The 16650-nt window shown below is 37.5% G+C and overlaps 1 protein-coding gene across 2 annotated transcripts in view; it reads right to left on the reverse strand.

Annotated features, from left to right (window-relative positions):
- Positions 1–16650, reverse strand: part of ARHGAP21 (Rho GTPase activating protein 21) — a 124909-nt gene that overhangs the window by 22908 nt on the left and 85351 nt on the right. For both annotated transcript variants that reach the window (XM_082313205.1, XM_082313204.1), the window contains one exon: positions 7383–9333. In XM_082313205.1, coding sequence (XP_082169331.1) covers positions 7383–9333 — 1951 coding nt within the window. The remainder of the gene's footprint in view (positions 1–7382; positions 9334–16650) is intronic.

Below are 16650 nucleotides of genomic sequence, written 5' to 3' on the forward strand. Positions count from 1 at the left end.
AAAAATCTTGTCCTACATCTAATACGTCCTCTGTGCCTCTCATTTTAGGTTTGCTCCAGCTTGCTAGAGGCAGCACTTCCCTTATGGTAAAGCCACATGGACCAGATCTCCCGTCCTTCACCAGGGTGGCAGGCAGGACACGAGGGGTCAAGCAAAGGCTGCTGAGGCACAGGCACAAGCGGAGCAAGGGAGAGCAGAGCAGGGGGACAGAGGCTGGAAGGAAGAGGCAGCAGTGAGAAGAATGCAGCAAGACAGGAGAGAGGGCGGACAGGATACTGGAGGTAGGAGGAGGATCTTCATCCATACACAGGCAAGGAAGTTAAAAAAAGGTCTATCTCAGAGGCTCCTCATCTCCAAGAAACCTCAAAAGAAGCTGAATGTAAGGTAAACACAGATATACTAATATAGATCATTTTTCTTAAAACCCTGTCAGGAAGACAAGCAAATAAAAAGACCATGTATACAATTTCACCTGTGTAGTGAGAAGGCCAGAAATAAACAATAAAACAAAAATGAATTGTTCAAATCAAAAATAAACTATATGGAACTAACCCTGCTATCACACAAGGTAGCACAAAGGACTAATAAAAACCCCAAAGCAGTGACTTTTTGTTACAGATCTTGAAGTGCAAGATGCTGCATCTTATACTTCAACCTGCAAGCGTAAAAGCTCCAATAATTAAAGACTTCCAAGCCTAAAACACATGACTTGGAAAGAAGATACACTACTGCCTGGATTCATCATGACTCCCTACTTCGTTTTTCACAAAAGAACCTTTAAAACGTTTTTGTTTGTTTGTTTGTTAGTTTTTAAGTACTTCCAGCACTGACAGCACTGTCTTTACAAAGAACTTCTTCATATATCTACTTTATGTAATTATCCTCTTGTAGCCAAAAGAATATAATGGAAACATGTCTGCATGCTGAGCACATTCATTTCTGTAAAAGCCACAGAAACACAGGACTGGAACAAGCCTCCTGAATCATCAAATCCAGTCCTCTGCTGAAGCGCTCATGTAAATAATATGTTTATTATACTGACTGAGTTTCACACAAACAGAAAAGGGCTTCCCAAGGTTATTCTTCATGTGAGACTATTCTGAAAACTTTATCTATGACAGTCTGTTGCTTATTTCAGTGTTAAACAAATGTGCAACTATCTTTCTATACAAAGTAATACAAAGCAGTTCTAAAGGTTCCTGTTCACAGTATTACCCCACCACTTAAAGTACAATTCTCAATATACTTTTTTTTTGGCCAAGAACCTGATAGCATTCCTTTATTACCTGCAATTATTATTTTAAGTTATAATGATATACTAAGGATGATTTATGCTTTGAAAATATTACCCATTACCAAACAAATCTGATGCTTCTACTCAATTAAAACTCTTCTAGATGTTATGAATTATTGACTTCAAGTTTTAAGTTTTAATTAAAAAAGGATTTTTGAGTTACAGAAGCATTTAAACAGTATTTAAACCGCTAATTTGTAGTTTTGTGTTTTGGCTGCTATAGTTCAGAATACCACAATGATTTAAAAATTGTTCTTTGGATAAGAAACACTGAAATTTTCAGCCTGGAGCAACAGCGATTTGGCAGGCCACATTGTAAAACCCTGAAAAAAAAATGCAAGACTGATGCTTATCTTAGAAACACTGATGACATGTGAAAAGCTGTGCCAATGCTATCGCTAAAATAATGGAAGCAATAGTCCCTCAAAAATGAACATCTGTCAGCTCTGATTTCTATTGCAGTAACATTTATATTTTCATCATTTGGAATAGCTAGGCAATAACTTGTGGAAAAAAACCTATCACAATGGCTGAAGATTTTCATATTCATCCTGACTGCTAACAGTTTTTGCTAAAATTAAAGTTTCCTTAAAACATGCCATATCAACCATCTGTATTCAGCCACCATTTGCCCTTAAGGTATCCACACATTTTGGGTTGACAACCCACGATCTCTGCTGCAGAAGTTTGAGGTTTTTAATTTCTCTGTCTGATGCTTATCTCTTTTCACAAGGAAAAAACAGAATGAGTACCTTCTTTTAATTATTTCTTTATTGCATATGAGAGTATTTCTGGTTGTTTCTGCTAACCTTTCTCTGTTCCTACCGCCATAACCTTTTTCATAGTGTGTTGTGCAAGTATATAAATCTATTTTCTAGTTTCAGGAATGTAACTACATTCAGTGTGTGTGTATTCACATTGTCATCTTTTGTACCAGAGCCTAACCAGCCTGTAGAGAGAGGCATAAAGATGTGGGGGGAGGAGAAGAAAAGTGTGGCACGTATTTCACTAAAAAAAGGCAATAAACTCATTACACTTCGAAAAAAAAAAAGTACTTGGAGTTATGTACATGACTTACCATTTCAAGGTAGGTACTGATAAGGTAAACCTTATACACATCTACTTCCAGCATTACAGAAGAATGCCATCACATGTATAAAAAAGATGCCTGAAAAGTTTAACTAATGCTGGGTGTTTTAGAATGTTTCACCTCCTAATTCCTTAGTTAATGTACTTTAAAAAAAAAAAAAAAAAAGAAAAGTATTTGGTAACAAAAAAAAAAAAAAAGGAATTAAAAAGAAGGTTGAGCAGAATTCACTAGAAGCCAGCTAAATTTATCGTATCTCTTCATCAACAGGTACCCAAATACTTTTATTATGACAGAAGTTTGTAGAAAAACAGATATTGGAACACAATTAAAAAAACTAGCATGAAGATCAGCTCTTAAAGCAAGGTGAAAAGCAGAGTCTGCCTGATTACTAGCACAGAGATCACTATGGTTGTTTGCCTGCATCAACAGCAAAAGTAATAGAGGGATAAAACCACGAGTGGTGTGGATAGGGTGAATCAAGATTAGCTGTCTGCTGGCCACTCTTATATTTGTATCAGAAATTCAGCCAGCAGGAGACAGGTTTTAAAAAACCACGCACACACAAGAAAAAAGGGGGAATAAATACCATGTAGTTAAAGCTGTGAAACTCCTGGCAAATCTTTATTTAAATCAATACAGGGTATTGGATAGCAAAATTTTACTGTAGTACAGAAGAGAATGAAGAAATTTATGGAGCACTTAAAATCACATTTGGCTCAGGAACGTTGTAAAGTGCAAATGGTTGGAGAATAGAAAGTACTAACATTAAGTATCATATATCCTTGTCCTGTTCTTACACCTTTCCTTAGGTATCAATTTCAGCCAGAGAGAGGACACTCATCTAATTTTTACAAGACTTCAGTGTTATCAAAGTCTGGCCAAATATTTTTATCTGGCTAATTTTCTCTCAGTTATTCATAAATTAATAGTGGAATGAAGTGACCTAAAATTTTTCTAGGGTAAGGATGTACTAGATATTTTCAAAAATGGGATCGCACCTCTGAGGAAACGTCTGCATACTTATCTGATGCTACTGCACGCCTAGAAGGAAAGCTCTGTAATAGGATGACTATAAACTGGTTTGATTTGAAAAAAATTTTAAACTTCAAGATGATGTTTATTTAGGCTAAGTATTTTAAAACATACCCATTTAAAATTAATTTTAAATCCAGCTGTGAAGTTAGAAAGAACATTCACCCAGTAGTAATGGCCAAAGCACTAAACTGCACTGGTAGCTAGACATACTGCAATCAGATTAAGTATCAAAGCAGTTTCTCCATTTCACTCATGTGGGTAGTGCATTCAACTCAATCCGGGAGTTGGATTATCCTTTTTTTAAATTGCTTTCTACTCTACAATAAATGGTGTAAGAAGGAAAAAAAATAGTTTCAAGCTAGCTGCAAATCTCAGACATGCACACCAGACATCTATGTCTAAGAAATGTATTAAAGTAACTATATTCTGAATCAATCTTTTCTCGACAGTTACAAAAATGTTAAGTAGCATTCTAATTTCCATCCAGTGCAGGTTAACACACTCAAAATTACCCAGTAGGTCAGAAATTTATCATTTGTTGTTCTCTAACAAATTGTGTACAAATTACAAGTCTGAAAAAATGTACATTAAACACCACAATTGCTAATATAGTCACTGATAGAGATAATGGTATTTTAACTAGTCTAGAGAACAGGTGAAACCGTTTCTGGGCAAAAGGAATAACCCTTCATTAGACTAACTGGTATGCTCTGAAACAATAGAGAACATTTCAAGAACAGAGGCTTGCTTTGGACCTGAAATAGAAACGGCAGCTTTCCAAGCTAACCACAATACCCTGCATTTAGCAGCACATAGAAAGGACTGAAGCCTGCAGTACCAGGGTATGTTTTTCTGTAAAACCATCAGCTTCCTCATCCCCCAAGAACATCTGCTTACCTGAAGAAGAGTTTGAGCACACAATATCTTGCCTATTTTTTTCAAATAACGCAGTCTCTCTTGTAAAGGATATTACATCTACCTACTAGGTTTGCTCTAAACGGATCTCTCATTTCTATTAGCAAATGCAAACCAAAATTTAATCTCCCTGTTTCAGAGCAGCCTTTTCTGAAAGGACTAGTGTCAAAAGGCAGTTCTTCAGCAACCCACCATAATCCCTGCAAGAATCTGTCGTAAGCAAGCTCTATGGAAACTCTGCTTAGACTTCTGTTTGTGGTGCAGGGCACTGTGCTACTTACAAAGAGATACTCTAATATCATCCTGATGTTATTTTTAAGAGCAGACTACTCACAAAATACTGCTGCAGAAGCCAACTGTTCCTGGCTGAATTTCTACCAGAATATGGTCTGGCCATATCTACTACTTTTAATGAGCAGAAAGTGATAACAAAAATAAACACACCACACAGTATTTAAAATGGCAATAATATGTAACCTTGGCAGACGTTTATTCCCCCCAAATTACCATTTTTACACTATTCCAAAGATCTACTGGACAAGTAACTTCAGTAAGTGCATTTATGAAATGAACCATATCTAATAAAACCTAATACTGCAAAAAAACAATTACGTTGATGTAAACATAAGGGAAGCAGAGAGGTTGCTAACACCAAGGTACATCTTTATTCAAAGTAACATCCTTCTCAATCATCAGATGGGGGCAGGGAAGAGAAAAAACCCAAACCAAAACACAAACCAGAAAAATCCAACTTATTTTCCTTCAGAAGAGTTAAATAGCCTTTAACTGAGTTTCAAAGTAGATCTAAGGTTTTATCCGCCTGATTAAGTAAGGCTTTTAACAAGTGAAGCTGTAATTAGGCATAATGATAGTGGAACAAGCAAAGTTAAAATCATGCATATTAATTCTAACTTCAGAAGATGCCCAGCCTTAATGGCATTTGATGCTCTTCCTATTCAGAGAGGGTTATTTCATCTTCAATGTGCTGGAGCTGCGGTGGAAATTTTCCACAGCACCTGTACCGGCACAAGAATTTCTTGCTAGGAAGACAGCCACAAGTACTCTATTGGCTCAGACCGTGCCCACGCTCTAGCAGTACCACTTTTCAATATTTCTGGTGTATTCAGGAGGTTTCAGTCCAAGAGGCTAAGGAGCTCATAAGGATTCACACAATCCCATGTGCGGTTATGCTGAGAGGCTGCAATGGAGAGTTACAACTTTGTTTCTTCTGAACTGCTCAGCTGCTACCAGAATGCAGTACAACTGCCATGTGTAAGGCTTCTTTGAACTTTAATCATCACATTTCTCTAAAATTTGGAAGCAAGCCACATGAGTAAGAGTTCATGGCAAATCTTTGTCAAAATCAAGATAGGAGATTGTGTAGAAAAGTTTGGGCTTGATTTTGACAATCCTGATCTGACTTTTACAGGACATTTAAACTGTATGGGATTATAATACTCCCAGCAAGCACTCCTAAGTGAGTACAAATACCGCACATAACTTAAATCAAGTACTCAACACTGATTTTAGGCATAGTATTAAAAAACCCTACACCAAGACCAGTTACACGCGTTACAAACTTGTACTAATCCTTAAACAAAGATCGACAGGGTCTAAAGAAGAATCCAGAATTACACTGGATACGGATGCATCCAGTAATCAAAAAAATCTATACAACTCCCATTCAAAAAGGAAAACCCAATACATAAACCATCTGCTATCCAAGAAGGCGTTTTTGTCACATCTTAACAAAATTCTGTCAAAAGAACAGAATTATTTTATCTTTTGTATGATTTCCATTCTTTGATGCACACAAAGCATCTTCGCTATTTTTGGTCATTTACTTTAAAATAGTAGCAGATATTATAGATAATTCTAGGGGAAAAATCACCGCTGCAGATCCACAATAGAATACAATTGTGCTAAGACAATGTACCTGTAACTCCCTTAACCTAATCTGTAAAAAACCTGGAGAGCATTAAGAAGAGTTGTTTTTCACATAGTTGAGTTTGAGAATCAAAATTCAGTGTTTTCTAAATATTTCTTATACTAAATCCAAGAACACACGGTCAGGTATAAATCAACCCACGTGGAAAACGGTCCGCAGGCATCTAGACTCCAAAGGATTAAACCAGCCACAACAAAAGAAAATCCAACTCAACAAGAAAAGCAGGGCAAGGACAACACAGGCATTGACTACTTGAGTGGAACAGAAATGCTCTACCACTGAAACTCTCTTTTCAGCAGATGACTCCAATTCCTCCCATATCCAAAACCGGATTTTAATTTTTTTTCCCCCTACTACTTACAATCCTTCCATGAGTTCCTCTTTTCTTCCAAATTACCTCAAAACTGCTCAGCCCCCTTCCTATAAGCTCCCAGTAATTCCAACCCTGTTTGTGTCACAGCCCACAGGCCAATCTTTGTGCCTTCTCACATTCTGCTTCCCTTTAATTCATATCCACATTAGCATCTTTACTTGCAAATTCACTTCATTTTATTGCTATCCTTTCACCTGAAACAGCTTTCTTCTATCCCCTGTCTCAGAAAGCTTCCACCTCACCTATTCAGCTGACAAACTTTTTTCACAAATCACCCTTATATGGATTTGCATCCATGGTCTTTCTTTTCTGGATTCCAAATATATTTTATGCTAGAGAAGTAAAAATATTTTGAAAGGTGTTGCAAATGCTACCTGGCCATAGACACAATGTGAGAGCATTATGTGGAGTGAGAACCAAACACAGTTACATAATGTAGACTTCTCCAGGGGGTTAAGGAAAATTCTAGAAGAATATTAAATCACTGTACACTTTTTCTTTTTTTACACTGTTCCTCCAGGACGCCAAACAAAACAGAGCATTTTTTTTCCTGCACTGAAGAATATTTTTAGTTTTACCAACCTAATATTACTCTAGATAAGAAAAGGGCTCCCGTGCCCCTCAACCTCAAGGTTTACAGCAACAGCAGTCAGCTACCTGGCATGGTGCTCTCCATCATCCTTAGCAGAGAAAAGCATCTGATGTACACTGGAATAATTTAACTCACCAATAAACGGAATAGAAGCCAAGGAGTCACCAGGTGGGCTGGAACCTGATGCTTTCCTTTCTTCTATTCTTTTTATGTGAACTTCTCTCCGAGCATCGTTAGGTAACCAACAGGTAGTGTCTGAGGCTGCCTCTTGGTCATTTACAGCAAGAATGTAGGACTGATGCCTCAAAGGCTGTGGAGTTTGGTGGCCAGAAGGTGATTTGTCCCGCATGACCACCGTGTCTTTGTCATTTTCCTGAACATCCGTTTGCAGAATTTCAGGCTCATGGACATCTTCCCTTTCAAAATCATGAATCTTTTGTCTGGTGGAACCATCTACGTTGTCAGAGGTAGTTGAACTCTCACTTGCTGGCTGAACAAGTTTGGCAGAAGCTGGGGACAGAGAGGAGGGTTGGATGGTTTTGCCAGTTTCTGTTTTGTGATCTGGGACACCTTCTGCTCGGATCCTTGACTGTTGGTTTAACAGACCACTCTGATGCAAGTGATTTACTGTTCTTTGGTCTTTGCTGGCAATAGCATCCAGGCTCTGGTTAAGGGGAAACGATGGTTTTGCTGCATAGGGAGCAGAGTTCTTCAAAGAGCTACTTTTAGAACTTCTGGCTGGTGTGAGAGACAATCTCTCTTGTGAAGCAGTTGTAGGTTTTGAAACTCCCCCAGGAGTTTGCAGATCTCGAGAAGGCTGTAACATTTTTACATCTGGTGGAACTTTCTGAAAATGAGAACCAGGCAGAGAAGCTCTACTACCTGTTCTCCTGCTGTCTGAAATATAAGCACTCTGAGCCACAGGAAAATTTTGACCTCGAAGGGACATATGAAATGCATGCTGTCTAGATCTCTCATAAATACCTCGTCGATCATCTTGTTCGGTAAACCCTGTCCACTTGTAAGTCTTTCTCCTATCTCCGTTAGTATCTGCAATCTGATTCTCAGAATGAAAATTTTCTAGCACTTCACCCTGTTTGCTGAGATAATCCCATGACCGAGCCCTGTGATTCCTAGCATTAACTGAAGGTGAAGTTAGAGTATCTTGCGAAGCACTTCGTGGCCACTCTTTCATCAACACGGGATCTTCAAGTCTCTCCTGGGATACACTTCTCTGCCGGATCTGAACAGACTGTGGAACCCTGTCGTGAGAGGTGCTCCTGCGCCGTACCTGTGAAGCAGTGCGATTTGGCACCACTTGATTATAATCAGTTGTATTCTGAGAAGCTGCTCTTAAACTATCTAACCTTTCCTGTATTGTTCGGGAGCCATACATGTGCATGCGCCTATTATCAATATACTCTTTGTAAGTTTTGTAGGTCTTCCAGTCTATATGCTGGTGGGACGTTGGAGAATTGTAATGATTAGTAGAGACTGAGGGCGAGTCTGTGGCTTGAGCAGGAGGTCTAGTGCTTGGGATTCCTTCTGGACACACTACATAATTTGAAGCTTTACTCAGTGTTCCAGTTGGATCAACTGGCCTTGTTATTTGAGTCTGGGGAAGTACAATGGCAGTGGACACTGAAGAAGATGGTGACGTGGTCCGTGCTTTTAGACTGGTTTGATCTTTTAAGCCATATCTTACTTCCTCTGTCCTGTGTGATGGACCAGCGTGATTATTTCTACAAGATGGCAAATCTACAGCCTTCTCAGAAGGCACAATAACAGTCCTTACAGTTTCATTGCAAACACACACAGCTGTATTTGATTTTGCAATGTCTGTTGGTGATGGAGGCACTTGTATTTCCATTCTGTAGGCCCTCTCTGGCTGTGTCAATGCCCGTACTGGTCTACTGACTTGCTGTTTCCCCAGTGAGAAGTCAGAAGATAGCTTGTCACTAGCCTGTGCCGTAACAGAAGCTGTGGATGTCAGGCGTGGATAACACATTGGCGGTGGTTCAGGTATGTTGTGGGCATTACCACTATAGGCTTCGTTGCCTTTCAGGTAGGCATCTTGGGAATACGCCTGTGGAGAGAAGATTAAGTGAGTATTCAGTAGTGAGGGAGATGGAAAAGTTCACCGTCTAGCATTTTCCCATCAAGCTTCAAGAGAGGAAACACAAATACAAAATTCACACTACCTATCATTTTAGATAAAATGTTAGTTAAAAAGAAAAAAAGCATTCCATCCCCTTAGTGAGCAGAAACAGAACAAGCAAAATCATTACATACATTCCCTCCCTCAACAATTAAAAAACTGATGACCAATTCTAGGAAATACTGCAGGTAGGGCACTGAGGCAGGTTTCGCAAAATCCATGAGCACAAAACACATTAATTTTTCTCCCCTTTAATTTTCCTTTCTGTCATGATGCTTCAGACATTCTTCCTGTTTAAGCTTCACATTGCTGGAAACCAGAATCTCACAGCAATCGACAGGTTAAAATGCTGCATAATAAATTCAACTAGCACTAGAAAATTCTCTATTCACTTAGTGTATAAAAGAACTCTGTTCACTTAAGGTAGTACACATGAAAAGTACACATGAATACATATACACACACTCTTAAGATGTCTTCTACATAAAAGCTACTGTTCCTAAACATAAAATGAATAAATTGAAGCAGTAACATCTTTGTTGCGAGCCAACACCCTATAAGTCATCTTACATTTTACAGGGGACAGCCAGTACATGGCACACAAATCTTACTGCAAAAATATTAATAATACGTAACGTTTTTTAACTTCAAGGTACAAACAGTATGAAAATTCATACATACCCACTACTGTCCACACACTATTAAAACACAAACTAAAATCTCAAATTAAATTTCCTTAGTGCATTTATTTGCACCCTTATGTTTGAGAGCCTGACTACTGAGAAAAAAATGGTTATATTGCACTCAGTATGTTTCTGTAGCCTTTTAGAAAAGCAGCATTTATCATTCTGAAATTAACAGAACATTCAAAATAATAAATCAATGAGAAGCATACAGCATACTTAAACAATATCCTACTATTGGAAAACTTTAGCATGACTTCGTTCAGTTTAAACATAATGAAATAAAGAGCCAACGCAGAACCTGCCAATGCAACAGAAGATTAAAATGATTTCTCAGGGCTTTTACACGTTTAGGCGTGGTATCATATCACAGCATTTCCTGTTCAAATCATAACATGCTCAATTCCAGAATATCAACGTGCCCTGTTTTAACACCAGACAGGTTATAAAAGCCCAAGTGCAGCCATAAAATTAATACAGAGCAAAGTACAGAGGAGGGCGAGGCATTTACAATACCGCTGCAATGTTACACCGAGCATTAGTGAAGTGCAAAATATTAAAGCACACTGAGAGAAAACCAACCAAATAACACAGGCACAAACCACAAATTAAGAGATTAGCATTATAAACAAAATTCAGCTCAGACTATCTAGCTCATTTCCAACAAACTTGCTGTTTCATATTCTTGTTTCTCATAAATCATTAAGAAAAACATGCCTTACAAAACCATCAGAGAAATGGCTACTGTACATTTCTTACCAGTGCTGTGACATCCTTTGTAAACTGCAGCTGGCAGAAAACAGGAAAACATAGTAAAAGCTGCTTACAGATGTAAAGACAGAATTATGTTGTCATATTGATGTTGGATACAGCAAGCTAAAAATACAACTACACTGATTTCACTGGAAGGTACCAACAGAGGTAAAGGGCAGTAGAGCATAAAAAATAACTTCACCCTCCTTGTGAGCATGTCCATCTCAGGCTTTTATCTGCTTCTCGCATTTATCCTCTACCCTTACAGAAAGCAAAATACATTTGTGCCATTTTGCCTTGATGCATCCCTACAGCTGCCTGCAGAGAGCTCTAGCTCTATGCAACAAGACTTCCCTTCCACTACAGCAACATTACTGTCTCTCATTTCCCCTGGGCTGCTACCATCCCTGCTTCCTGGTGACGAAACAACGGCTTTATTATGCATTTAAAACAGCACGCCCCTTCCCCACATATATCTGAACATGACCACAAGCTGTCAGCTGACTGCAGCTGCTTTCATGCTGTACGTCTGAAATTAGAGGAATGATGCTGCAGAAACACTCTACTCATGTGATTTCTATTTTTTTTTTTCCTCCACTCATAGTAAAAATCAAGCCAGGTTTCCACTGGCACATTTGATGGAGGGAAGTAACATACAAAGATAAATATTTCTAAATCTTTAAATAAATAACTATTTAAGATCTTGATAGGCTCTAAGAATCAAAAAAGAAAAAAAAATTGGAAAAGATGCTGAAGACCCAGAAAACAGATAGAGCAAGAGACTACTGGCATGCAAGACAAAAAAACAATCATCCCCTCAATCAGAAAACAACTTACTACTTTATACAGCTGATAAAACAGTTCAAAACCTGGTGTACACACACGTTACACCAATAAAAAATACACTCCGTTTATGTTTTTGTAAAACATCCCCGTGACAAACAATGCTTCATTGACTTCGACAGCAGAAAGGCTGAATTCCAAAACTGGTGTGATCTGATTGTAGCTGAAGACTACAAATGAGCATAAAAATCAGTTCTCGGATCTTGGCAAAATTTATCACAGATATTAAAACATGTTCTTCAAAAGACTGCATTCTCACAGGGTCCAAAACACGATGAGCTAGGCTTTCTCCTGCTCTTCCCAATAAAGAGTATTCCATGATTGCAGGTGTATCTGGACAGACAGACTGCCAGTTCTCAGCAAGACAGACTCACTGGAAAAAGGGTTTTAATGATGGAAAGTGTAGTTCTCCTTTCAACCTCATTCCCCCCCACTTCCCAAGAAATCACTGAAACAAAGCTGAACTTTCTTCCAAGAAAGAAAAAGTTTATAAATAGGGGCTGTGATGTTTCCACAAAGGAATATTAAATATCTTTGTTTCATAATTCTGATTAAGGGCCTACAGAGAAATATTGCAACTTACAGTGAAATTCATGGATCCGTTCCGAATAATGTCATGCTGAATGATACATTATCAGCCTTTTTACTATGAAATAGTTTAATTGCTTTAACCAGAAGGTGATGGTTAAATTTTTAGAAGAGGTTTAGAGACTAAAAAAATGTGAAGTACACTAACATACTTATTAGCATTCATACACTATTTTGATACTTAACATATTTTGCAACCATACATAAAACACAGTTTGAATATTAGTCTCTTCTCCCTTTAGTTCCTCAAATGATATATAAAAAAATTTTTTTTAATATTCAGATCAGTGATGTTCCTGATTCAGACACCAGCCAAGCCACTTGAATTCCTACAGGAGCTGGGTACTCAGCAGTTATTCAGAAGTTCCAACGTGATCGAAAAAATCAGTCTAGATGTTTTATGAGCTCTTTCCCACCTTCTCAAAGCAACGGCAGTTATGGAAAGCTTACCATACAAATACAACAATTTAGAGTGACATTAACAGCTTTGATGGATAACAGCTCTGCAACAATTACTAGAAGAAAACTGCTGCGCTTATAGTAAGAACTCAGTGTGTTTCCACTTACTGGGTACAATTTCTTCCCCACCTTGCTATCAAGTTTTGTTTGCACCGAGTTTGCAAACTCCTATGGCGAAGAATTAATTTCTTACTGTGAATCTGTATAACCGTTAGCACATTAAGGTTTAACTGGTAATACATTCATGCCGTATAATATGCAAAATAAATTTTAAGCAAATAAAGCATTCTACAAGATATTTTATTAACCCTCAAATTCAGCTGAAGGGTTTTGCTCGCATTTTTTCCCACTTGATTTTATGCCACTTGATGTTAGAATAATGACAGCTGACATACAAGGATTCCCCTTAGTAAGAATCATGGTGAAATCCCGTACTTGCAAGATCTTGAGCCAACCATGTCCTACACCCCTTAGTCCAAATCCATAAAAGCACGCAGGCATATGCTTCACCAAGGATGAGTATGCTTCACTAAAGGATGAATAACACCAATTTCAGCTGAACTACTTGCAAAATTGGAGATAAGCGTTTTGATGAATCAGAAGCTAATGTGCCCAGCACCTTGCAAGACTGAGCTTGAGGCATTCTTCCTTTGTTCTCCAACCAGTCTGGCTTCAGATTATGTTTCTTTACTACTAAATTATTCTCTAATTTATTCTCACATTTAGCATGAGTATGGGAATTAGATACCAGAAAAAGTTTTCAGCTGTCTTAAAAGGAAACATTTTCCAGTTATAGTTTGCTCTGGCAAGAATGTTAGTAATACAGCTCAAGTGGTTTCATTTTACTCTGAGACACCCAGCAAACACTATGGTCAGATAACATTATTTGGAAAAAAAAACAACAACCAAACAAAAAAAACCCCAAAACACCAAACCCAAACAACAAAAAAAACCCACACAAAACAAACCCCAAAAACAACAATAAAAAACACCCATGCACACCTTCTCTTCCCAATGGCAGTGAAATTTTAGTACATAAAATTTAATGCCTTAAGCCCAAGAAATTTAATTTCCAAATACAAGCTATGCAAGAGACTTCCTTGTAAATATCAGTCTGAATCGTCATGAGGAGACTTGATGTGAATGGTATTTTCTAACATATGCAATGTTAGATAACAAAGTTTAAGTCTGTTCTAGGTCACTACGTCTTCACACCACACCCCTCCTTCCATTGTACTTGCTGCCAGAGCTTTAATATTAACCTCTGCGCACATCAGTAACTACGTCAGTACAAAATCTGAAAGTAAACAAATGCTCCAAGACTCTGGACTAAATACAGCTACTCATGAAAACATCTCTTCTTACTAAAAGTAAAGCACATGAAAATTTTTCAGTTTGCCAATGAAACAGCCATGTTGCTCTGTTAGGTCTGATGCAACTGGATTGTCTCAGGGAAAAACAAGGCAATATTGTTAAAGTTGACTGTGGGCAGACAGTAGTCAGAGGCATGAGGTTACTGGGGTATATAAAGCTCTAGAATAAATTTCCTTATGTACTTTATTTTTCTTTTTTTCTTATTTTTTAATATAGTTGCATCACTGGCAATTTCAGGGTACTACAAGGTCTTAAGAAGTGCCAAACTCCACAAAAATTTTAAGTATCAGAAACGACAAAGAAGCAAACTCTTCTTTTCTGCCCAGATCTCCCAATATACTGAAAACTTCCATATCACCTGAAGAGTTAAAAAAGAAAAGATACGCATCAATTGACTCTCAATTGCTTTCATGGTCATTCCCATATAGGATCTTTTTTTGTTCCCCTACTATCTATGACAAGAGAAACGTTTCTGTTCAAACGTGGTCAAGTTTCAGTTATTGATACACAGTTTCGATGGTCTGTAATTTAAGGAAAGATTAAGATGTGAATAAAAAGATGTGCAAGAGGGAACTAAACATATCAAAAACATATAGTAGTAAACAGCCCCCTTTTATTTCCACATTTACCGTTATTCACAGAATGCCCAATAAAATCTTTTTGTAAATGAAACTAGAGATCTTTCTGGAACACTAAGGCATGTTTCAACAGATTTGTACGCTACTAAAATTTAATGGTGACAACACCTAGGACTAGAAGTAACCTGCTGCCTTTTGGGGCAATTCCTATGAGGAAACGATTTTTTAAAACTTATTTGAAATGAAACTGATAAAAGTTAGGAAATATGAACTTTTAAGTGGGTAGTGAGGGAAGTGCCAGAAAATGAAAGAGGAAAAATCAGGATAACTTAGGTATAGTGTGTGTGTTTATATACACATACATGAAGTATATACACATATTTACAAATTAATATCTACATATATTTACATATAATAAATCCTATCTATAAACATTAATATGCTACATTACAAATAACCTTCCAAATGAACAGCTCCAATATAGATCATATTAAAGATGCAATTTTTAAAAGAGTGATATTTTCAAGTGCCTGATACACAAGGAATGGTTAGCAAACAAGCAAATTCCAACATGAACATACCTTGAAAAAAATGGTCCAAACATCCTGCATACCAAGGACACCCTAACACATAGACGTTAGACACTACTATGGACAAGAGTCAGAATAAGGCTGATCTGTAAGCGGGCTTAGCAGTTTCAATTTTCTCTCTCTAGGAAGCACCTTTACATTCAGTATTTTCTGTGTAGCACAAAAAGCTTTTGAGCAACCTGAAAGTGTCACAATTTGAGCAACTTTTTACTATTACATTTGTTATCCAAAGACTGCAAAACACCATCAATTCCCTTAAGCACACTTTAGAAAAGGAGCTATTTGTAGTTGACCTAAATGTGTCTTCCCATTCGTATGAAGTCAGTGGTACTAAAACCTACAAGATCCCCAAATTCTGTCACAAAAAGTTGAGAATGCTACAGAAATTGTATATAGACAAATAAAATTTGAAACACCGAGGAGAGTATATTGTAACAATAATAATCCTCCTCATGGTCTCAAAATGGTTACATACCTACAAACATTTCAAAGGTTTCAAAAGAGATTAAGTAAACTAATCTCAAATTTGAGGAGGAGCATAGGGGAAAAAAAAAAAAAAAAACCACAACAAAACAACAACACAGTTGTAGTCGTCAAGAGTTCAAGTTTTTGTCATGGATAGAGATGTTTTAAATATCCTTTCCTCCATCCCCAGAGTGACATTTCCAAGATCATGCCGGTGAACGAACACGACTGACACCGACTTCACAAATGGCAGGTTTTCACATGTAACTCCCCTCTAAGTAAGGCGTGTGCACATGCCACAGAGGGCGATGACCTGTGGGTTGGACCACTTCATTGTTAGTATTAATGAATGGATTTAAAGCCCTGTTTTCAGGAAATTCAATATAGCAAGAAGTTCACAGACATATATGGATATTTCTGAAGACTAAACTCAAGGTTTATAAATAGCAAACTAAGGACAGAAACAAGCAACTGTGCTCTTTATGTAGTTAACCTAGCAATCAGTCATCACTGCGTGGAAAAGACTGCCAAGTATTATAAAACTTACCACAACCAGCATCATTCCTGAATATAACGAAACTATGTAATCCCCATTGCACTAGATAAACCTTTCATTAGCTCCTACTGCAATATCCAGCAGTGCTTTGAATTTTTCTATTTTTACAGCGTACCACTATTTAACATCAACAGTTTACAATGAGCGATACCATCTGAAGATATTTACGGTGAAATTTGACATGTCAAAGAAAAGAACTAAATTCTTTAACATACTATAATAACTTAAATAACACAACTTCAGTGACAAAAGTGTAAGTTTTTCCTCTATTAATAAGGGCACCGTACCTTACCATTTATTGTTCACTTTGCGCTTATACTGATGCCACTGCTACAGAGATTGTTGTTATCACTTAA

The sequence above is a fragment of the Platalea leucorodia genome (genome assembly GCF_965183815.1).
Source record: "Platalea leucorodia genome assembly, chromosome: 1".
Taxonomy (NCBI): Eukaryota; Metazoa; Chordata; class Aves; order Pelecaniformes; family Threskiornithidae; genus Platalea; species Platalea leucorodia.